The sequence below is a fragment of the Passer domesticus genome, chromosome 8 (genome assembly GCF_036417665.1).
Source record: "Passer domesticus isolate bPasDom1 chromosome 8, bPasDom1.hap1, whole genome shotgun sequence".
Taxonomy (NCBI): Eukaryota; Metazoa; Chordata; class Aves; order Passeriformes; family Passeridae; genus Passer; species Passer domesticus.
The window spans coordinates 52,785,279-52,808,957 of record NC_087481.1 but is presented as its reverse complement, the minus strand read 5'-3'; the positions used below and the strand labels follow the sequence as shown (position 1 = coordinate 52,808,957).

Below are 23,679 nucleotides of genomic sequence, written 5' to 3'. Positions count from 1 at the left end.
ATTCCATTAACTGCATTATTCTTCATGATCCTTCTCATAGACCTTTTTTGACTCATCACTGTGCCTCTTTGCCACCCAAAATTATCTATTACCTATGTCACTTATTTTTTAGCTACTAGTATTTTTTCCACTTTTCAAAGTGTGTGGATATTATAATTTTGTATGTGTAGTAACCATGTACACATAGATAACAGATAATTAATAGATAATAGATGATAATAGATAATAGATAATAAATAGATAATAGATAATAAATAGATAATAGATAATTAATAAATAATAGATAATATCTGGACAAATAATTTGGCATCATAATTTTAAGCAGAAATATCAAGTTTTCAACACCAAACTTTTATTGAATTGTAAAATTTAGCAGCTGTTTGTGTGTTGGAGTTGAAGGGAGTTCCTGTGACAGATTGTGTTACTTTGGGATTAGAAAACCTGGCAAACATCTGGTTAACAAATGAGTTCCATAGCAGAGTTTGCTATTTAGTGTCTTTTTATCTCCATCACTAATATTAACTTTACTGTGAGAGGTTCCCAGTGCCACTGAGTCCTCACCAGTTGGTGGCTTTAATGGGGAGCCAGAACAATGTGCTGAGAAGGTCATAAAGGACATGAGTTTTGATACAGCTGCTGTGGTGTGAGGAATTGAAGAGATCTATCTATGTGATCAGGATTTGGTAATTCTGTTTTTTATGGAACAACTTACTGGATGTCTGTGATAATGAGGACCCTAAGTTGTTTAAGTGATGCAAAACCACTAAAAGGAAGACTCCAAACACCTCAACACATGTGGGGACAGTGAAGACCACATTGTGCCTGCCTGGTGTCCAAAATACCCTCCAAGCAGCTTGAGCCTCCCCTCAGGAGCCTTGCAGCAGGATAACTCTTTCTTTGGCTGCAGTTAATGTCTTGTGCTTCCAGCTGAATAATTTTAGACTCCCCAGCTGGATAATTACCACACATTCAGGCTCTGGGAGGCACTGAGCTGCAGCCCTTTGTGGCAGCTGGCTCAGGCTGTTTCCAGCTGTGCTCTCAGGGGTGGTGGTGTCTATAAACAGCAAGGCTGTGGCCCTGCTAGGTGACTTGGAAGACTCTGTCAGTGTGGTGTAGCGAAAATTAAGGGAATCTACACGCCGCCTTCTGCCCCCTCCACCAAACACACTCCTCTGCAGAGCCTTCTAGACCTCTCTCTTCTTTTTATGGACAGGGTGTTTGATACCTGGCACCTACAATTCCCTCACCCAGTTTAGATGTGCCTTTTCCCATGGCAAGGACGTGCAGCTGTCCCGGCCTTTGCATTTCAGGCTCTCAGAGCTTTGTTCCCCTTTCACATTTAACAAGTGAGCAAATGCCTGTGCATGTCTCCTCCAAGCCCCCATGACATGAAGCATGTTTTTCAGCTGGTCTCTGCTCCTGTCATCTCTTGCTAATCGTGCTTCTTCCTCACTGCTCCTGCAGCATTTTGGTGGACTTTGAGCACTGTGTAATTTCAATGCTGTGAAATAAGTCTGTGCACAGCAACTGAGCTGCTAGACTGGATAGAGGCAACTCATGCTGAATGTGGAAAAAGGAAAGAATAACTAAGTGCAAAAAGCATTTCAAGTGGGTCAAAAATGGCTTTATTACGAATTATAGACTACTTTTGCTGATAATGGGGCACTGTCTACTGTGATTCATCGTAGTCAAGCAGCATTAATTTCAGAGAGAAATGGGACAGAAGGGAAACGACTCCATTGGTAATTGGGTGTTTTGTGTGGGCAGGCACTGTGGCTTTACTAAATTATTGTACTCTGCTCATTCAGATCTGACCTTCTCAACCCTTTTGAGGCTGAAGTTATATGGTGTACAGTATAAAGTGTGTTAAAGAGTGTCTGAGTAATTGAATCAAGCATGTTAATCAGAGAATATAGCCCTGAAACTTAAGTTTTGAAGAAATTACTTTTAACAGAATGATAAAAAAACCAAACAGAACTAACAAAAACCCATTTGATAATGGACTGATAAATTTGGGTTCCAAACCCTTCAACAGATGAATTTTGCTTCTTTTTAACTACCTTCTCTCAGTGTCGTATTTGACAGACCCCAGGGAGATACAGCTCCCTGGAATAAATTCAGTCCTTGTGAACCTCTGCCACAATATCACAGTGTATTAGTGGACACCTATTTTAGCAGAAAACTCTCTTATTATGACTCATGAACACTGAGAGGCATTACAGATTATAATTTCTTTTTGGGTAGGTGTGTGTGTTCAAGTTCAATCAGGTTGAGATGCCACATGCACCATTTAATTTAAATTTAATTAATCAATAGCCACCTCATTTTAATATTGTCTTGATAAAATCCTTGGCCTGTAGAATGCAACAACAAGACTCAGCATGGTGGTAAAATGACACCATGACATCAGCTATTTTACAAAACTAATGCAGCAAAATAAATTACTTCTATCTTCCCCTGTCATTCTTCTTGTTTTGAACTGCTCCCATTTGGACAAACATTCTCCATATTCTGTTTTTTTTTATGGAGCAAAGGTATTGCAGAGATTTGTAGTGGGGGGTTGAGACCCCTCCCTAATTATTTCTGTAAGAAATGGTGAGAGCTCTTAGTGTTTTGCAATGCCCAGATCTGGAGTATTGTGGTTTTATTTGGAAATTTCATTTGGTTTCAAGGGAAAAGATGTTATTTTCTTGATGTGGCTGGGAATTTCAAAGATGCGGCCAAGTCTCAAAGCTCTTTTTCCTCAAATGTGCATTTTTATTTTCAGTTAACTGGTTAGTTATTATGATGGATGATGAGGAAAGACTTGGGCTCATGGAGGGCAATTCTAAGCTTGATGGAGCTGGAGTTGACAATTTCTTGGTAAATAAATAGACAGAACTTAGTGTAATGACCTGAACTAGTATATTAAGAGAACTGGACAGTGACAAAGAATCTTGGGAAAACTGAATTCAGCTTCACTTATCCATAGGACTTCATTTCAATCATGGAGAGGTCTTGATTGAACAATTTAGACATCCCATGGCCTTTTATCTATGAGATCTGTAGGGTCTATTATATTATCTTATAATTTCCATTCTGCCTCAGGTCAAGTGCAGATTTCTATAGTATTTGGAGAACTAATAGTGGGAAAGATTTGTCTCCAGATTAACCAGAGCTGGTCCCACGCTAGAGATTGCTGTTTTATATATGTGAAACCAGGCCTGTAGCACTTCTGCATTTTCACTTTTCAGTGTGCTTTAGTTATTTGTGATTTTGTGCCTGAAATTTTGCTTTCCCTTTGTAAATCACAAAAAAAATATTTGAAAGGTTACTTTTCCCATTGAATAAAAGCAGTCATAACTAAAAGGTTTATTTAGCTTATTTACATCTGGATTCTTTTTGTCAGCCTTTTGTACAATTTTCATTTCATTCTGGCAGTGCATGCTGCATAGTCTACAGATCCACAGGGTTACAGTTGGGCATTCTGTAAACAATGCATTTCTTTTAATGGGAACATATTATATTTTAAATATGCTTTTGGAGATAAAAGGAAAATTCTCTGAATGTAAATTTGGCTCTGCTGAATAGTAGTTTAAAAAGAATGACTGGAAAGTGACATGTGTACCCTTTTAAACTTGTATAACATTGAAAGCCTTAGAAATTTTACCATCATTCACTTTAACACATCAAAGTATTGCTGGTTGAACTCAAATCTCTCTGAAATGCTAATCCACACCCTTCACTGTAGTGAAATGAACATACAGATGGTTCTTCTAATTACTTGGGGAAAGAAAAGGGGATGATTTCCTTTAATGATTTCCCCTTCTTTCCTGACTGAAAGCAGTTCCAGCTCTTCCCTCCAGCTAATTTGATGATTAAAAGATGCCTTTGTCTTGCTTTCAGCTATTGAGGTTTCATTGTAATTTGTTAAAACTTTCTGTCATGAAGCGAGGTGTGAACCCAGGGCTGTGTAGGTTTGGTTCAGAGGTCATGTGAAGGGGAATTACAGCCCTGAATATTTAAAGCCAGGGTGCAGGGGGGTTATTATTGCATCGATGGCAAAGATGGAGTTTTCAGATTAAAATAGGATCTTGAGTCTGAGATGCAGGAAGTTATTGGCTGAGGAATACACCCCAGGTATTCACAGTCCAGACTCATGGCAGCTCCATTTTCCCAAGCATAAAAATGAAGAGATTTGAAACATTCCTTTGAGCTGTTGACTTCACTAGAGCTTTGTGGGGTAACGTGCTTCAGGGGAAGTGGAGAAAAAATGGTTTAAGAATAATTTCAAAGCTCCTAATTTTCACCATAAATTAGAACAAAGGTTGAGATTTTAGAAACTCTACCCTGGAAAATGAAGTTTGCACACTAGGAACAGCTAGTGTGAGCACTGATCTATTGGTCCACTACCTCTCTTGATTTTTTCTGGCTTGAGCTCTGGCTGCAAGGAGTAGCCCTTTCACTCTGTTTCAAAAGTTGTGACCTATGGCCTTGCAAAAAACCTCTATGTCAATGGCAGTGTCATCCCACAACTCCTCCAAGTGTTTCACTTCCTTCAACATGGAATCAAACTGCTGCTGTTCCTTCAGAATTCCACTGAATGAAAGAAGTTACCATTTGATGGCATGTTTTCATGAATATTCTAGAAGCTTTTGTGTATTTTTCAATTAAAATACTCAATGGGAACAACAACAAAGAAAGAAAGAAAAGCTTAAATAAATACAGGTACTTCAGTTCTTCTGAGCTCTTAACTATGTATCTTACATAATCACCCCCTGTCAACAATGCTTTCTTCACTGTTTTTGAGGTACACCACTTCTCTTCAAGCTTTCAAAGGAATAGGAATAATATTTCAGTGCTCCAAAAGAATAATTGAGAGACAAGAATTCAGTGGGGCTTTTTTTCCTTCTTCATTTTCTATGAGACAGAATACTGTATAATACTTTTGCTGAGTAAAACTCTAACCAGGCTTAAAAGCTCTTTTTCCTACTAGAACAAAAATAGGAACCATTATTGATATAGAAAAGAGTTTTGGCCTTTTTGAAAGTACAATAATGTGGGCATCTTCAGAAGAGGCTTTGGAGTAGTTTGTTGCCTAGAGCTGTGTATTTTGATTTTATCTGCTCAAATCTGGCTTTAGAATGTTAGAAAAGAAACAGGAGAAAGGGAGAATGGTTAATTAGAAATTCTTGTCTTCTTGTTCCTCTTGAGTGATGACACCTCACACAGTAGTAAGGAAAGGTGGTTTGCCTACATAAGACATCAGCAGATCTGGATTCTCTTGTCAGTTCTACCAGGAATATCTATCCTGCTTCAGGGTAAAAATTACCCAGCCTCAGATTCATCGTCTCTGGTGTCGAGTTGACAGTGATCTTTGCTTGGTGTCAGAAAGACCTGTTCATTATCATGTTTAAAATGCTGTGAGCTTCTGGGCTTGTTCCATTTGCAGTGATTAAGTTGTCTTCTGTTTGGGCACGTCTTGCCTTGTTTTATTGCAAGTCCCTCTGCACACCTGGAGAACTGCTTGAGCAATAGGTTAAAATAATAAATGAGTCCTATATAACAGTCCTATATAACTATCAGCTCACTTTTATGGGGCTTTTTTAGATTGCTCTAATTAGGATATGGCTCTCATGAGTCACCACTACTGGGAATGAAATATCTGGAACAACACTTATGTTTCTTAATAGGAAAGATTTATTTTGCTGCCATGATGAAACAAAATATATGTAAAGTTATGTAAGAACTGTAAAGACCTGAGGCATGCTGGACCTCACAGATTTCAGCCAAGCTCTCATCCATTAGTTATTTTGACATTACAGTTTTCAACTGCAAGTTTTTGGCAAAATAATTTTCCAGGTCAAGTCTCCCAGCTGCTTTGTTTGATGAGTATGATTTCACTATAATTCATCATCGTCAGAGGGTGGTCACATCCAGCCCTGAAGTGAGTGACCATGGACAACAAACACTTAGAAATCTTGCAAAGTAAACCAAATTTCTTCTTTGGAATAAAAATACATATGGAAAGATGGATACATTATGGGATAGGTATTTATAGTAGCAACTGCATGTTGAAGTCTTCTAACTGATGGGAGTTCAACCAGTGCATTCAGTTGAAACAAGAGTGTTCATAAAATTAGAGCTAAACCATGACTCTTAGTGCTGCTCTTGTACTTGGCAGAGCCTGTGGGTAAGAATAATTCTCCCATCACAAATGCTGTCAGAAAATAAAAAAAAAACCCCACATAATTCTTTAAGAAAAATGTTGGGGGAAAGTTACTATGAGATTAAACTTAATCTAAGAGCAATCAGGTAATGGGAGAGTATCCATGGGGAATAATAGGACTTACAAACATGAGCTGAGGAACTCTGTAGATGGGGCTGGATTCCTTCTTGCTAGGACTCATTAAAGAGTGGAAGAGTATCCAAAGGAGAGGCTGACAGAGGTGAGACAGAAGGAGTCACTGTAAAAGAAATCTGATTGTCTTTGTGGTTTCAAACTTCTTGTGTTCAATAAAAAATGTGGGAAGCTGACAGAGCTGGAGAAAAACATTCTAAAGCAAATATGTTAAAGAAAAGAGCATGGGAGCAACTGGACAATGTTGAAATCTGCAGCAAAATTCACATTGATTTTCACAGGAAGAGAATCTTTAGTCAGTAATATTGCCATTTTTAGCCAGCTACACATATCAGAATAGCAAGAAAGAATAAACAGCAGAAGTGATGTGTGGGGGCAAATCGTGGAAGTAGGAGTCTTCATGAAGTGATCATTCATCTTCTGTGTTCCTCTAATTCCTTCCACATTTATCCTTCTTGACTGCTTCTACTCATCTGAGAGTAGTTGCCTTTAATGGCTGCTGTGAGCAGAGAAAAATAAAAAAACAAATTCTACAGTGGAAGAGAAATGCAGACAAAGAAAGAGAATAAAGTGAATAAACCCAGCTGTTAAAGTGTAGGTAGAAAGGATCAATACACATACACAGAGTGAGGGAATAGTCCTGAGAGCAAATATAGATCTCTACATTTTGAGGGAAGAAGATCATAAACCAGCCTGGCTGTGAAGATGCTATAAAAATTTTATTTTATTTTTTAAAACATCTCTTCGTTATTGTTAATGTAACCATACTGAAAACATGCATAAGGCTTCATTAGAAGTTCTGTTAAATTTTATTCTGATGATGTAGGTTATATACGTCCAATCTCTCTTATTCTATTTCTCTTTTTTTTTTTCTTTAAACAAGAATTTGCATGAGAGAGCAGAACAACTCCATTCTAAATAGTGTTCTTATCTCTACATAATATTATTATGCAAACTATAATCAAACTAGATGACAGTCCTCCAGACAAACCTTTAGTATTAAGAGCTTTTAGAGCTCCCAGGCAGATTGTTGTTAGTGGGATAGTTAATTAAATGGAAGTTGGATTTTATTACTTTTTATAAACAATCAAGGGCAGCTGGAATGATGTTGGTCCTCTGGGTTTTTTCTTCTTTCTGTTTGACAAATATTAATTGAAATAATTGTTCCATGAAATCAACAAGTTTGCTTATGGCAACATGGTTGCTAAAGAACATCAGGTAGCTGTTGATTTCTTCTGTCCTTTACCCACCCCCAGATAAATGGAAATTTTGGGATGGTGCAGTGTGCTGGGTTTTGCTGGGATAGAGCTGATTTTCTTCACAGTGCCTGATGAGGGCTGTTGGATTTGAGCTGGAAACAGTGCTGATAAAATGAGAGGTTTTTGTTACTGCTGAGCAGCACAGAGACAAAGCCTTTTCTGCTCCTCACCCCACCCCACCGCACTAGTCAGGAGGCTGGAGGTTCACAAGGAGTTGGGAGGACACATCTGGAACATCTGACCCCCGGTATCCACAGGGGTGTTCCCTACTATACAGTGTCATGCTCAGCATGTAAAGCTGGGGAAAGAAGGAAGGGGGAATGTTTGAAGTGATAACATTGATCTACCCAGGAGGCCACTGAATGTGATGGAGCCCAGCTTTCCTGGAGATGACGGAACACCTGCCTGCCATGGTAAGCAGTGAGTGAATTCCTTGTTCTGCTTTGTTTGTGCACACAGCTTTCACTGTAGTTATTAAACTGCCATTGTCTCAAGCCTTGAGTTTTTTCACTTTTACTCTTCTGGTTCCCCTGATGTCCCATCAGGTGGAAGTGAGCTGTGTGGGGCTTGGTTGCTGTGGTTTACCACGATATTCAGGAAGCAGAAAATGCTTTTCCCCTTCTTTAGCTCTTGGGGAGAGATCCCCAATGCAGGCAGAGTTCAATACAAGTTGTGGTCCCACATTTTTTTCATGGATTCCACACAGAGAATTTCAGTGGGAAAAGCACGCTTTATAGTTAGTGGGAGAATCCCCAGGTGCAGGGGTGGCTCTGAGAACCCTGCCCTTGCCTTTCAGGGGCGCTCTGGGCTGTCCTGCCTTGTCACACGGAGGTGGACGAGCCCACCCTGGGGTGAAGCTGCGGCTCTGCGGGCACTGTCCGTGGTGCTCAGGGTGCCGCTGTCCGTGGTGCTGAAGATGTCTCTGTCCATGGTGCTTAAGGTGCCGCTGTCCTTGGTGCTGCAGGTCCCCGCTGTCCCTGGTGCTGCAGGCGCCGGGAAAGCTCCTGGATGTGTTCAAACCCCTCTCCTCTGACACCCACGGTGCACTGTTCCTCCGCGGTGCTGCAGAGCAGTGTCATGGCCAGGGCAGCGTTTTGCCCCGTCAAGCTTCAGCTGTTGGGGTTTTTTGGCAGCCCTTTGTTGTCCCAGGCTGAACAGCCTGCAGGACCCTGGGGTGGGCAGGGACCCTGGCTCCCAGCTCTTCAGGGCTGCAGGGAACAGCTGGAACACGAAATTTATCCAGGGTTCAGCTTCCAATCTGCAGATGTTTGTGGCAGCCAATTCCCACGGTCTGCTGTGGCTCGGGGCACATGTTTGTATTGCTCTCTGCATCCCTTCAGGACTGGGAGCAGAGGAGAAATGCCAGTTTTTCTGGAGCAGTAGGAATTGGATCTGACGGTTATGCAAATCTGCCTGCATACCTTTCCACTTTTATCCTTCCTTGTAACAACCTTTAGATCAGAGACATTCAGATACCTTTTCCCAGGTGAGTTCTGACTGAGCTATAAAAACAAATAAGCCCATTTTACCACAATGTGTCAGCAGTATTGCCTAAATTACAGTTATAGATGAAGAGGAAAACTTCTAGCTCTGATATTCCTAAAGATTTTGCCCCAGGGATTTGTCTGTTTGTTTGTTTCCTAGTCCTGTGCATGGGAATGCTGAAGACAGCAGCTGTCTCTTACTGTAACATGATAAGGATACATTTCAGTCGTGGGTTTACAGAAGAATCTGTAGTAAAAATCTGAAATTCTATTGCTGTCTGTCCAGTCAACTCAACAGAGATGGTCAGACTTGCTAGCCAGATGCTATTTTCCAGCAAAATTCTATTTTAGCAAGCTCAAGCAACATATTAAACATAAATACCTCTTTAGTCATCCTAATGTTCAACCTATGTTTCCTGTGTTTACTTAGAAATTAAAAAATACCAACCCCCTCCTCCCCCAACAGCAGCACACACACAGAGAGAAATAAAAAAAAAAAATCCCTCATAACTGCACACTAAAACCCAACATTTAAAAAAAATAAAAATTAGCTTTTCTTGGTCATTAATTCCTGCATGTGTTTGGCTGAGAAAGAAAATATTAAGGGTTTGGGGATGTGGGGGAATCAGGGCTGCTTGTATCAAGTCTCTCAGCAGTAATTTTGTAGGATGGCAGATCAGATAAAGAAGAATCAGTGATTGTACTGGCTGAAGTGCCTTGTGGCTGAAATGATTTTACAGAGTGCCTGTGCTGACCTTGCCTTTCTCCCTGCTTTGTAAATAAGCTGCTCAGACCAGAAACAGGGAAAGTTTGTCTGGCAAATATTTAAGTGCTGTTCTAGTGCTGTTCACAGGCAGTACTGCGACAACCTCCCCATTGGAAAATGACAGAGAATACTATGAACAGAATAAGACTGAAAGTGAGCTGTGCACATGTAGGTGTGCAGGTATATAAATTTTAATTCTACCTTTTGAATTCTATCTTCCTCTTATCAATAGGAACACTCCTGAAAAAGATGATAGTGGAATAATTTTCAAGTAGGAGTGAGTTCAGACCAAAGCCTGTGTTGATGAAGGATGGAAAGGAACCTCCTGAAACCCATGCCCCATGCAGGGAATCCATCCACATGGATGCTTTTATCCCCCATAATACACTGGTTGTTCAAAAGGCAAACAATTACAAGGGGTAATTTATTGCCCTCCAACCTAGAAGTGTTCTACTTTTCATCCTAAATTTGCCCAAAGTGAATTTGTTCTTTCATCAACGTTATTCCTTTCTCTAAATGTGTGTTTTCCTGCCCTGGAGTTTACCTTCCTCCCCAGTGCTTTTAAAGAATACAGTGCAATTCTGCTCTGGTGAATAGACACTTATAAGAACAAAATTGTCCAGAGGTTGTAGGAAAGTAGAGGTAAATTCAGCCTGAGACTCTCACAGAGCAGTAGATTTTCTTTTGTTTGCATTTCAAATGCACTGCCTGCTCCTTTCTATAGACCCATGAGACAATTTGCTTTGTCCTAAGCCACAGTGAAAATTATTATTATGATGACCTTGATTTTGTCTTTTATGACTGGTTTTTCTTCTGCTCTCCCTTGGGCTTTCAAAGTTTCACTGCTTAATTTTGCAGTTGTCTGCTATGTCATCTCTGATTCCAAACTTGGTGTTTCTACCAAATTTACTTGGTGCAGCCCTGCTTTTTGTGCTAACAGGGTAAAATTAAAAGAGTTACCAAGGCTGGTCAGTCCTAAACGAGGTTCCTGAGCACCAGGAATAGTTGCTGTCTTCTGGTCCAATTTCTTCCTACACACTGCTGTTCTTTGCTTTCCTCACAGTTCTTAGGATATTTCCTCTGAATAACCTCATAGATGATGGTTTCTCATAAGTTACACAAACCCAAACTGAGAACTGCTACTTATTCTATATTGAGAAAAAAATTTTAAAAACATAGATGGAAAGTTAATTTCACAAAATCTTCCTTTGGTGTCCTCTTCTGTCTACTCTCTCTCTTGTGCATTTCTTCTGTCCTTAAATCTAGTCTAAAATCTCCTATAAAACTCTTATCAGACTACAGTATTTCCTCTTTATGTACTCTTTTTCATCTACAGTGAACTATTTTAATCTAAATCTTGTGTTTATCAAAGTTTGATGCCTCGAATTTGAGAAAAGCAGCAGCAACAACCAGGAAACTCCTCGCCAACAAAAAAATCCCCAAAACAACAACAACAACAACAAAAAAAATCCCCCCTTAGATGTAAACATGGTTCTTAGAGTTTAGGGACTGTGATGTCTCAGTCCACAGCAGGGACAGACAGGATGCATTTATAAGCTAAAATGGGGAAAGGACAAACTTCCCTGACTTGAAATTGTTGTGTAAAATAAAATCTTGTTCCCTGGCCAGCCAAAAGAAGAATTTGGTAAAGGAATCCCCAGCCTGACATCATTCAAAATATGCAAATAATCTGCTTTTATTATAGGCTCTGCAAGTATTACCTGAGCTGTTCTGCACAGAACATTCCTGGAAGAAACTGAAAGAATTTTTAAAGTAGATCTGTGATGCATAAAAAAGTTGTGGTTTATGGAAAAAAAAAACCCCAAAAAACAAATAAACAAGAACATGGAAAACTAACAGCTGAAACTGTGAGACTTTAATGACAGAAGAAAATGTTTTGGTTTGTAAAGCCTTAAAGCAACTTCCAATGTCTGTACTCAGTTTCTGTGTGGAGCTGGGCAGGTTAGCATAAGAGATTATGAAAGCTCAGCTGTGAGACATTTCTGTGAAGTGTTGGTCTGGCTCTAAATGTAACATAACATCAAGGACAACCAGGGCTTCAACCAGACACTCATCACCATTCCTGTGTGTGACACCCTCATACACCTGGAGTGTCAAAATAGCTGTTACATGACAGTAATGTAGTTTCTGTGACCTTTTCTCTTTTAATGAGGAAATTCTGCATGTGAAAAGGACTTACAGCCTGTTCAGGAAGGACTGTGTCAGATAGCCTTGGAAATTCTAAACAAAATTAATATTTGCAGTTTTAGAAGGACACAAGATTATTTCCTTGGGATGAATTGCTGGAATACTTTTTCTATTCAAGCCCTTATTAAATATTATCTTTCCAGACCTTGGCTGTGGCATACAGCTGAACTGAAGACATTTTCTGCCTGAAGCCAAAACAAACAGAAAATCACTAAGAGAAATAGGTGGGAGCCTTCAAACAAAAGGTGTATCGGTTACTGTTTTCAGAGGTGAAGAAAATAAATTTAAAGACAAGGGAATATGCAGGAACATTGCCTGGTACAGCTTAAAAGAAAAAAATATATAAGGTTAGTTTTGTGACCTGAGCATTAAGGTGACCTTGAAGACATCTTGAGAAGATACTGTTTGATTTTTCCCACACAGGGAAGAATTAACCTTTTTCCTCATAGGAATACAATATCTACTGGATCTACTCTGCAGCTCTTGGGAATGAAACAAAAAATTCCCTTAGTTAAAATGAAATTTTCAATTATTTCATGTGCAATGATATTATTGTGAGGCTTCTTTCCTCACACAAGCCTTGTCACTCCAGTAGGATGTGGGGAGCATGAAAGCTTTTTACATATGCCCCCCTCAATTTTTCTATGTTTTGGCTTCTACAAGGGGCCATGTACGAAGTCTACTGCAATCCTACTTTAACCAGGCCGTGCTTTTCTCCCCATTAAATGGACCAATTGAATTGACGGGTTTTGGGAATTCTGCAGCATGCTGCCTAGCACCAAGCAGTGTGGCTGCACTGGGTGGTGAGCAGTAGGAATTTCCTATCTCCTTTCCTCTTTGCAACCTCTCCCCTCAGGTCCCTCTGCTGTTCTGGATTTGGGTATGTAGAGATAAACAGGTACTGAATTCCTCTGGGTCCCATATCGCTCAGAGAGGAGGGATTGGGCTCTGAAGTGGGTCATAACATCCCATTTTTAGTCTGGGTCATGGCTAGGTGACTTTAGCCAGTGAAGGATGACACTCCTGAGCAATGGGGTCACATGCTTGTTCTCCCCTCAGGCTGGAATTACAGCTATATTCCAGTCCATGGCACAATCTAACCCTGGATGCTGCAGCTCAGAGCCAGCACTTTCCATGCTTGAATTTCCCATCCTTCACAAGCAGAATATCTCTGATCAGAACAAGGGATACACAAGTTAACTTCTGTTTTAGGATTAGAGAAAGGAGTAGGACAAAAATTAAGTCTATTTAAGCTTCTGATTTACATCAAATGACATCAAATGAAAAGGGTATGGTTCTGCCCATAGCCTCCTAAAAAATAATGGGTTAATATTTCCTTAGTCTTACTGACTAGGACACAAGCTGTCATTTAAAATTGTGTCTAAATCCCCTGAGTGTCTTGCAGAACCTAATAATATCGTCTGCTCTGAAGCATTCAGAAGTTAGGCTGCTCCATGGATTTTTTTAGTTTCTCCAGCCAGTACAAATAGATGCAGTGGATTTTCACTGTTTTTCACCTGATGAGATCCCAGTCCTGGTTGAAATGAAGAAGAGTTAAATTAGAATTAAAGCAATAGACAAGAGCTGGATGGGGATGTCTAAGCAAATGTTCTGTAAGCACTTATCCTGATTTTTCTGCTTTCTAATTGAAGCAAGCAAAACAACTATAGATTGTTTTACTGACCAGTTAACACTTGTCTGGTATAGAAAAGGTTAACAAATCTAATTCAGGAGTGAAGAAACCCCCCCAAATATTTTTGGGTAGCTGAAATACTAGTAGAAGTTTGCTGTAATTCTCTGTAGGTAAACACTTACATCTAATCCATTTGGATGCTAATATTTCCTTAGAGATGCTCACACGTGTTTGTTTACTTTTAAAGATGTGTAAATTCTACTGAACATAGCCATAGTGGGTGAGTAAACATTGTAGCACCAGTGGAAAATAAATTTAAGTAGAATAAGATCCTTTGTGCAACAAGCTAAATGCACATTTCTAATCCTAACTTCATTCACAGGTACATAGCTGAGACCCTCTAGTGGCATAAACATTTATTTGCCTTCAGCATGTGATTAAAATTCTATTTTACAGTCACATTATAGCAACAAAATTACAGGTAGTATTTTTGGACACTCTGGGGGTCTGGAAAATCTAATCTAGGATTAGATACTGTGCAGGTTCATGTTAATGAAAGTAAATTGATTTTTAGATGTGAGGGGCAATTATAGATGCACTGGAAGGAGAGGAGAATTTTTGAAAGGATATTCTAGAACTAATTACTATCAGCAAAAAAGCACACAAAGACCAACGTAATACCCAGGGCAGCCAATGGGGATAAAAGCTTATACATAAATCTGTCATGACCTAGTAGTGAAGACTGTTTAAAACCAGTGATCTCCACTTAGCTTGTAAATGCACATCGCCCTCTTTCTCACTCATATATTCTCTCTCTCTCTCTCTCTCTCTCTCTCTCTCTCTCTCTCTCTCTCTCTCTTTCTCTCTGACACACACACACATACATGCTCCTGGATTTGCAGAAGACAGACATCTAGGGCACTTCTTGGCATCCACAGGAAAATCATATGGGATTAAAAACCCCCAGCAGTAAGTACTCACTGCATTAAATGTTTATTAAGTGGCATGCTGTCAAAAGCTAGATTTAATAGTAAATACAGGAGGACTTTAATGGAAATTGGTTGTATTTGATTTTTCTTAGGATTTGCTGAAAGCTGCCTCTCGAGGGTTACAAGTTCACCTCTTGCATTTACAGCTGCTTGTTTACTATCCATGTGGCAACCTCTGGACAGCCAGTGATCCATTCATTACCCCACTGATTGAGTGCAGGAGCAGCGCAGTGCTAACTACTTCACTCAGCCGACGGGCAGACAACAAAAGGAGGAAAATGATGAATTCGGACAATTTAACCTCCCAAAGCTTCCTCTCTGCGATTCACAGCAACACCAGCAATTTATTCTCAGGGCTTCAGTTTGTTCAGTCCTTCAAGCCACTCATCATCCCCTGCTACTCGCTGGTGGTTTTTATTGGTGTCATTGGGAATTACCTTCTCATCTATGTCATCTGCAAGACAAAAAAAATGCACAACGTCACCAACTTTCTGGTAGGCAATCTGGCTTTCTCAGACATGCTTATGTGTGCCACCTGTGTGCCCCTGACCCTGGCCTACGCCTTTGAGCCCCGGGGCTGGGTTTATGGGCGCTTCATGTGCTACTTTGTTTTCCTGATGCAACCTGTCACGGTGTTTGTGTCTGTCTTCACCCTGACTGTCATAGCTGTGGACAGGTACTGTGCCACGGTGTACCCCTTCCGCAGGAGGCTCACCATCCCCATCTGTGCTTACATCCTGGCTGCTATTTGGCTGCTGAGCTGCACTTTGGCTGCCCCAGCCTTGGTGCACACCTACCACGCAGAGTTCCCGGAGCTAGACTTCTCCATCTGCGAGGAGTTTTGGTTCCACATGAAAAGAGATCGCTTGGCTTACGCCTACAGCACCCTCATCATCACCTATGTATTGCCTTTGGCTGTCATCTCCCTGTCCTACCTGAGGATCTCAGTCAAGCTGAAGAACCGTGTTGTCCCAGGCAATGTCACCCAGGGCCAAGCTGAGTGGGACCGTGCCAGGAGGAGAAAGACTTTTCGCTTGCTGGTCTTAGTGGTGGCAGCCTTTGGAGTCTGTTGGCTGCCCCTGCACATCTTCAACATGATCAAGGACATCGACATCAGCTTGATTGACAAGCAGTACTTCAACTTCATCCAGCTGCTGTGCCACTGGTTTGCAATGATGTCTGCTTGTACCAATGCCTTCCTCTATGCCTGGCTCCATGACAGCTTCAGGGGGGAGCTGAAAAAAATGTTTGCCTGGAGGAAGAAGAAAATTGGACCCGCTACAAACTGCATTATGGCCAGTGTGGTGCTGTAAATGAGAGCTGGTGGAAGTGTACCTCCTTTGTACATGAACATTGTAAGTATTTTCTGCTTTTAATTAGTTCTCATTGCTGACATTTGTCCTTAGGGCTCAATTGCAACTACACAAGTCCCATGTGCATCTCCACTTCTAATGGAGAACGACAGGGAGATGTCATGCCTCAAAAGTATCTTTATTGCTTTGCTTGGAGTTAGAAGCCAAGGAGATGCAAGCACAATAAGATACAGGGATCCTTCCTATCTGTTTTGGATGTTATTGTCAGTACAGACATGGGTTTTGGGGACAAAGAGAAGCAAGGATGAAGAGGAAACCAAAATATCTCAAAGAGGGAGTGTTTTGGATTGGGTAAAAATTAAACCTGTGTGTCTACCCAGAGTCCATTCCTTAGCACAGGCTCTAGGGTAGAGGACTCACAGCATTCCTGTGGTCCTTTTTGGGTCAGGGCCAAAAATTTGTTCTCACACAGCCCCATTTTGCTGACCCTACTGCAAGTCAGCTGAGTTGTCCTCACAGCCTCATCAGTGCTTGATAAAATCATTCCTTGAGGAACTGATTTTGATATGTGGCAATGCTGCCATCAGCTTTGATCTCCAGAGAGAGCCAGAGGCTTTGGCACTGCCCTCCTGGAGGTGGCCCAAGAGACAGAAGTCTGAAGGGGCCATGGATATTGAGCCAAGCACGAGCATTGCACGGCCAGTCAAAGAAAGAGCTGCCAAACATAAAGGAGGGGCAGGTGTTCTCCTTCCTTTTTTTGGGAAGAAACAATTTCCTTTGAAATTCACCTTTCAAAGGGAGTTAGAAGCTATAATCAGCCTAATGGTTTCTAGTTTCTTCCTCCCTGAAAATATCTGGTATAAGAGTTAAGTGCCCAGGACAAAGTTCTGCTCAGCTGCAATTGGGGATAGCGTGAGAAACTTCCTGGCACTGAACTGCCATCAGCCGAAAAAGCAGCACAATCCAGGGGCAGCTCTGGCCATGGTCAGCAAGGGCATCTCTCTGAGCATACATGGCCAGAGACGTCTCTGCTGGGGGCGGTGCAAATGGACAGGAGGGGAGGGGGAAGAGAGAGGATGGCTGCTTTAGTTTGTAAATGCAATCCTACTGTGAATCTGTGAAAATAATTTTGCTCATCTTGTTTCAGTAAAATTAATCTGATTAAAAAATCTCCCACATCTGTATGCACACCCTGGGAAAAGTGCTGGGAAAATATTTGAAATCCCATGTCACGAAATTGCTCAAGTTGTTCTACTGCTGCTAATGAGGACATTAAAAGCTGATTACAGAGGCACTGAAAGACGAAGGTCCATTTAAATTGGGCATTACTTGCATTCACTCTGTGATTATGTGTGCCTGCCTTCCTTGCCTCAGTTTAAAGACTTGAGTGACCTTCTAAAGAATGTTTTGCTTTTGCTGAATTTCAGGAAATGGCTTTTCCTTGAAGCTCAATATAGTAAGTTACTAGAATAACTGGTCAATGAAAAAGGCAAAAAACCCACTTCCAAACAAACCAACCTAATTTTAAAAGCTTTTCAATCTCATTTTCAGGACTCTTTTAAAGAGCAGGACACGAAGAGAGTGCTGAAACAACAACACAAAAAACAGCTTCAAATAACAAAAATCCTGATTTTTAGAGATTTTTCTTCTGTGAAATTAAGTAAATTCAAACTGTTAATTTTTCAGCTTGTAAAGGTCAATTAACATTGAGGTGGCTCATAATGTCTACAACTTCCTGCATTAAATATAGAGAGTGCTGTCACCCAGAAGGATCCAGAGCTCAGTGGAGTCTTCCCAGACTTCTAAACCACAGCAGTCCTGGGATCTTTTCCTCCTTACACATCATATTTTTCATTTACCATCACTGCAGTTTGACTTATTCATGTTCTCTTGAACAATAATGACTGGAGATGGTGACTGCCAAGAGCTGCATGAAGCAAACAAGGATTTCTCTCTCTATTTGCTTTTCCTTGGGACAGAAATGAGGGGCTGTTCAGTGCACAGATTGTTCCCACTGACAAATGCAATCTCACTTCAGGCTGCCTCTGGAGCTGCTCTTAGAGCAGTGCCAAGGTCTGGCAGCTCCTGGAGATGCCCAGCACAGCTGGTACCCTCATCTAAGTGCTGGTTTAACCTGTACATGCCCTGATTCTGTCAGGAGGTGAATTTGCAGCAGAAAGCTCAGAGCCTGCCCTCGTTTCAGGCCCTCCTCACAAAAAGGTTTTCAGATGCACCTTGAAAAGATCTGCATTCCCCAGCTGTGGGCTCCTGAAGCTCCTTCTCTCTCCTCCACAGCCCCCTCAGTGGTCCTGTAATGCCATTTTTCCAGGCTTTCCCTGCACAAAGGAGGTCCCGTCCTGATCTTGAAATCTGGGGGTTCCATAGGGCAGAGAACAAAGCACAGCAACATTAATTGAGCCTCAATTCTGTTAACTGAGCCCCAAGAATCTGTGCCCAATTTAATTATTATTTTGTCTGATATCCAGAGTAATAAACAATAATAAGATTTAGAGGCATGTTGATGTACTTCTGTAATCCAGTTATTAAAATAAATATATTGGAAGCTGTCATGTGAAACGTGTTTGCTAATTCCCACCCCTCTCCAGGGAGCTGCTGCAGCTCTTGGAAGGACCAGAGCTCATCACTGAGGCATTTTTGGTGGTATATTTTTTAATTGCAGTTTAAGAAATCATGGCATGCTTTTGTTTTGTAGAGTAGCTTGGCACAAAACTTGATAAACTTATTAACTACACTAGTGCTTGATCAAACATAAACCACTCCCTGTGGTCAAGAGTGGGGCTGCCATTAAAAGGCAATGTACCCATGAAACACATAGAAAAGTAAGCCAGTGTTTGATCAGGAATTAGATCAGAAAGTGACCAAAGCTCACTAAAGTTGAGATCAGGCAGCCAAAGGAAAACAATAAAACCTCAGTCAGGGTCAGGTAGAGTTGGTCTTTCCCCACCTCAGGGATATCTACTCAGAACAGTCACCAAAAACTAACTTGTCTGTGCAATGCATTGCTTTAAATAAATGTTCCTTGTTCCTGGCTGAAAAAAACACAGAGTTATATTTGTACCATGGGGAATGTCAGTTTTTCTGGGGGGCAAAAGCAGCTCCTGCTATGAGGGCATCACTCACAGGAGCAGGGTGAGCCTTTCACAGCTGATAGATGGATGGGGAAAGCTGGGGTTTTTCATACCTGTTGGACAACAGCTGCTCTGTACAGTTTTAATTCAGCAAATATTCCTTGTTGTGGTGTCAAAGGTGAGTTACAATTAGTTGTTTAGGGTGACAGAAGCTGAAAATTGTACACCTGCATCTGGGGATAAAAAAAATGTGAAAGAGAACTGTACAATGCACCAATCAACCAATCTCCCCACGAGACAAGAAGAAGGTAAAGACAAAAACAACATGCTGGTGGTAAAGCCACTGCCATCTTGGCCATTTCTGCATGAAGAAATGTAGTACAAACTTTTACATTTAGCCCTCCCCTCTCATTGCTCACAATCTTTTTCTTTTCTCAGGGAAAAAATAATCACATTCCTCCTCCTTACCCTGAAGAAAATGTTGCTCAAGGGTCAAAGCAAACATTTCTGCCTCATGGAAGGCACACAGAGAGGGAGAGCTTTCTAAAGGGAAAAGGGCTTCCTAAAATGAAGAATATCCTCTTCTCTCTTCTTTCTGCAAGACACAGAGGCTCTGAACTGAACCATTTGCTGTGTGGATTTCCAGCTGGCCTGGCCTGACACTTGCAGCTCTGGCTTTTGTGTTTACCTCAAGTAAATACTCTCCCCATGCTCAGTGATCTCATTTTGGGTCACAACCATCACTAACTGATCCTTTGCACCTGATTTCCCTCCACAGCAAGAAGATGCTTCACTGAAAGTCCCAGAGAGGAGCTGCAGATGCATCTGAGGTATACATCCTATACTAATGGAACTTTTCCTTTGGAAATCATTTTCACAATCCCTGTCTCAAGAGCAGGTTTGAAGTCTATTCTTACTCTGTAGTGACATAACCAAATGAGACAGGCTTCCCCAGGCTGATCTCAATAAAATTTTGCATTAGTTGTTTCTCTGCTCCCTGCTCTCCTAACTCTCCCCCAGTTTTGAAGCCATTGATCAACTATTCAGTGGAAGTTGGACCCTCAAGGTTGTTGCCACCTGAAATTAGGAATATTGGCATTTTTTCATTGCTCCCTGGGGAAGAAAAAGATATCTAAGTGCTCTCTCTTTTAGGAATCCATACAGGATTGCACAGGGATTGGATATTAGGGTATTATTATATAGGATAGGAGATATATATCTCCTATCTATCTATCTATCTATCTATCTATCTATCTATCTATCTATCTATGATATTATTGGATATTATTTCTTCTCCAAATGGTGGGTCAGGCATTGGAACAGGTTGTCCAGGGCAGTGGGGGACTCACCCTCCTTGGAGGGATTTAAAAGATGTGGCACCTGGGACATGGTTTAGTGGTGGGCTTGGCAGTGCTGGACTTGATGATCTTAGAGGTGTTTTCCCACCTAAACGATTCAGGACTAACTACTTGATAGTCAGGCTGCCTCCCTGCAGGGTAAAAAGTGAGAGGTAAAGGGCATGAAGCTCATGTATCTCACTGGGAGTTATGCCCCTTTAGGATCTATAAATTTACTCTCTTCACCAAGAAGCAGATGGGATTGACTTTCCCTTTCTACAGCTTGCTCTGTCAAATTAAGCCAATGAAGTTAGTAATCTATACAAATAATAAAACACACACTCAAGAGCTCCCCAATTCATGTCTCCAGCCCATTGGAAATCAATTTGAGATCACTGCCACCTATTTGAAGCTGACTGGGCTCTCCATCCTTTGTATCTTGCTTATGTTGATTATCACAGTGTAATTTCCCTGTGGTTTTTTTTGTTTGTTTGTTTTTTGGTTGGTTGGTTTTCATTTGTTTGCTTGTTTGTTGGTTTTGGGTTTTTTATTGTTGTTGGTTTGTTTTGGTTTTGTTTTTTTGGTTGTTTGTTTTTTTGTTTTTTTTTTTTTTTTAATTTCTGCAGGGAACATCCAGAAGGAGATGATGCCAAAAATCTCTACACCTACATTTCCTACAATTCCTACATTTCCATGAGGCACTGGAGCCAAGCAGCAGCAAGAGGACTGCAAAGAGAAGCTTGCAGCTTTCAGCGTGGAGATGAGCTCTGCCTCTCCTGCTAAGCACAGCTCTGGATCTCCAGAAAACATGCTGGAAAGGCAGCTGGTGGCCCACAGCAGCAGGAGTGGTTTTAATGCTGTGCTTTGTGAGAAGCTGGTGCTGGGTATGGGCTGGGGATGGCTCAGTACAGCTCAGCTCCTCCCCAGCAGCATCACCAGAAAGGTGACAGCTCTGCTCTGGGGAGGCTGAGCAGCTCCAGGTGCTGTCTCTCTTTCTAGAGCTCCCCAGCCACAGGGAGATGTGTTTGTTTGCCCCATCACACCCACGAGACAGGTGAAAATGTGAGAGCAAACGACACAGGAGCCATGGTGCACAGTCCCAGGCTGCCACCACCCACAGCTCCAGTTTGTGACCTGCTGTGCTTGGGAGTGGGAAGGAGAAGCAACAGATTGTGTGTGAACCAGCCCCATCGTGGGGTCCTGGAGGCAGGGCAAGAAAAAAAGCAAAAAAACCAAAATTCTGATCTTCAAGGTAACAATAACCAGCCAAAGGGTAAATCTGTAATCACCCAGGGGCCGTTCCTGCATCAGTGTAGGAGCCACTCCGTCCTTCTGAGAGCAGGGTCCCTCACCTGTGGCGTGTCACCTCGGTGTATTTGCTTTGTGGTACCTTTCTTCCCTCCCCTCACCCCCTCAGTGCACAGGGGCAAGCCAGGCAAAAGCAGGAGCATTCTGGTGAGGCCCACATCCCATTTCTGTACAGCCCACAAGCACAGGAGTTGAGGGCAGATGCACTTGCAAAAGGCTTTTTTAAAATAAAAAGTATATGAAAGTTTAGGGGTGGAGTTCCAAGGCAAGTGTTCAACCAATCCACTCCTCAGCAACCGGAGGGAATTCTGGAGGAAGTAAGATGACAAAAAATATCATGTGCAAGAGCCAGCTATGAGCTAAATAACCAATATATAATACATACAAATACTTCAAATAATTACATGACAAATTATCACTCAGCTTTGGAATGATTTCCCCTCGATTATTGGATCATGTTAAAATTCAACATCTGTTGTTAATATGCATAGATTAAAAAAAAATAAAAATAAATTTGAAACCATCTGAAGCACTCAACAGCATATGGCAGACCTGTTTAATCTTAACAAGTCAATAATATTATCATTGTGAATCACTCCTTCATTAAAACATGTATTAATGTCTGTTGCATAAAGTAATGTCTATTTGTAAAAGCCTTTTGTGCCACCCATTCAATTGTCACTTGTCACAGCTAATTCTAGATTGCTTTGATATTACCTCCTGTTGGAAAATTGTCACAGACTGAGGACAGAGGAAATGCAAATCATCACCTGTCAAAGTTCTGACAACAACACAGACAAAGTGAAAGGAAGATTTTGAAGACCTGTGTTTTGCTGTAGTGACAAAAATATGGGTTTCTTCACTTTTAAGGCATTGTGGAAAGCACTGTTTCAAACGGTTCTTATTGCCCAAAACCTTGTGTACAGTGTCTGACAAAATTTGTATTATTTCACAGTTCTTAACATTCTTTGCTTATTGCTAAATGAAGAAACTATTCACATGAACAGCTTAATTTACAGTGTTCAAAATAGGGATAATTAGGCAAGCACTTTCTCTTCCAGTTCTCACATGAAGTATTTAAAAATGGGTGGAAGGTGGGTTTGGAGAAGGCTGGCTTGACACAAGAATGGTTTTAAAATTTTTAACAGTTGTGAATGAAAACTAAATGAAGAGTGTCAGTACAGCTTTCTAAATCTGAAGCTATTTACATTCAAATATTGAGGCTCAGTGAGCTGGATAAAAGGTAATGTGGAGCTACACTGAGTTTCACAATTCACCTATTTAAAAATAGTTGCAAAAATGGCAATCCTACAGATTACTCTAAGCTACATTATCAGAGAGAAAATGGAATACAAGGGAAGTTCCAACCTCTTTCCTGTTATACAATATTCCCAAGGACCCTTTTGGGAATTAGAAAAACTTTGTTTTGTTCCCCCTCTAGATGAGAAGCCCTCAGGATGCAGCAGCTCCTCCCTCCACACATTTTGTCTAGTTTTCTAGGAAGAGGAAGAATTCCAGATCTGAGATATCTCCTCCTAACATCTCGGGGAGATTGGAGTCCACGTGGCACAAACCATGAGGCCGAGCCCAAATACATGTAATTATCATCCTAATGCAGAGCTAAAACTAAATTCTGAATTGGAGCTAGCAGGTTTATCAAGCACCACCTCTTCACAAGAAACTAATAGCAGTTTCCCTTCAGCATTAAAACATTTGATAAAGTGGCTGGGTCTTTATTCACCAAAGTATTCTTGTAAATTATTCCTTGTTTCCCTGGAACCTTTTAGTCAGCTGTTTTCTCACTAATTCTTTCCTCATTAGAGAAGCAAAACCTGTTTTCTCTACCCCCAGCATCCCTTACATCCCATTTCCCAGCAGAACTCAGCCTCTGATGAACCCAGTGCCCTTCCACCACCATCAGTTGCCCCCAGCCCAGCAGGCAGAGCCTTTAAA

At 41.1% G+C, this 23,679-nt stretch overlaps 1 protein-coding gene across 4 annotated transcripts; it reads left to right on the top strand.

Annotated features, from left to right (window-relative positions):
• The first annotated feature begins 7,600 nt into the window (after positions 1–7,600).
• On the top strand, positions 7,601–22,360 carry PRLHR (prolactin releasing hormone receptor). 4 transcript variants are annotated; one of them, XR_010367613.1, is made up of 5 exons: positions 7,602–8,012; positions 14,593–14,659; positions 14,826–16,034; positions 19,860–19,911; positions 21,045–22,360. XR_010367613.1 is itself a non-coding variant. In XM_064431442.1 (4 exons), exon 3 carries the CDS (start codon positions 14,958–14,960, stop codon positions 15,990–15,992), a length of 1,035 nt encoding a protein of 344 aa, XP_064287512.1. In that variant the 5' UTR covers positions 7,601–8,012; positions 14,593–14,659; positions 14,826–14,957; the 3' UTR covers positions 15,993–16,034; positions 21,045–22,360. The 4 variants fall into 4 exon arrangements, 2 of the variants coding, with proteins under 2 accessions (XP_064287512.1, XP_064287513.1); XM_064431442.1 differs by lacking the exon at positions 19,860–19,911 and having other exon boundaries at positions 7,601–8,012; XM_064431443.1 differs by lacking the exons at positions 19,860–19,911; positions 21,045–22,360 and adding an exon at positions 19,520–19,623 and having other exon boundaries at positions 7,601–8,012.
• The last annotated feature ends 1,319 nt before the right edge of the window (positions 22,361–23,679 follow it).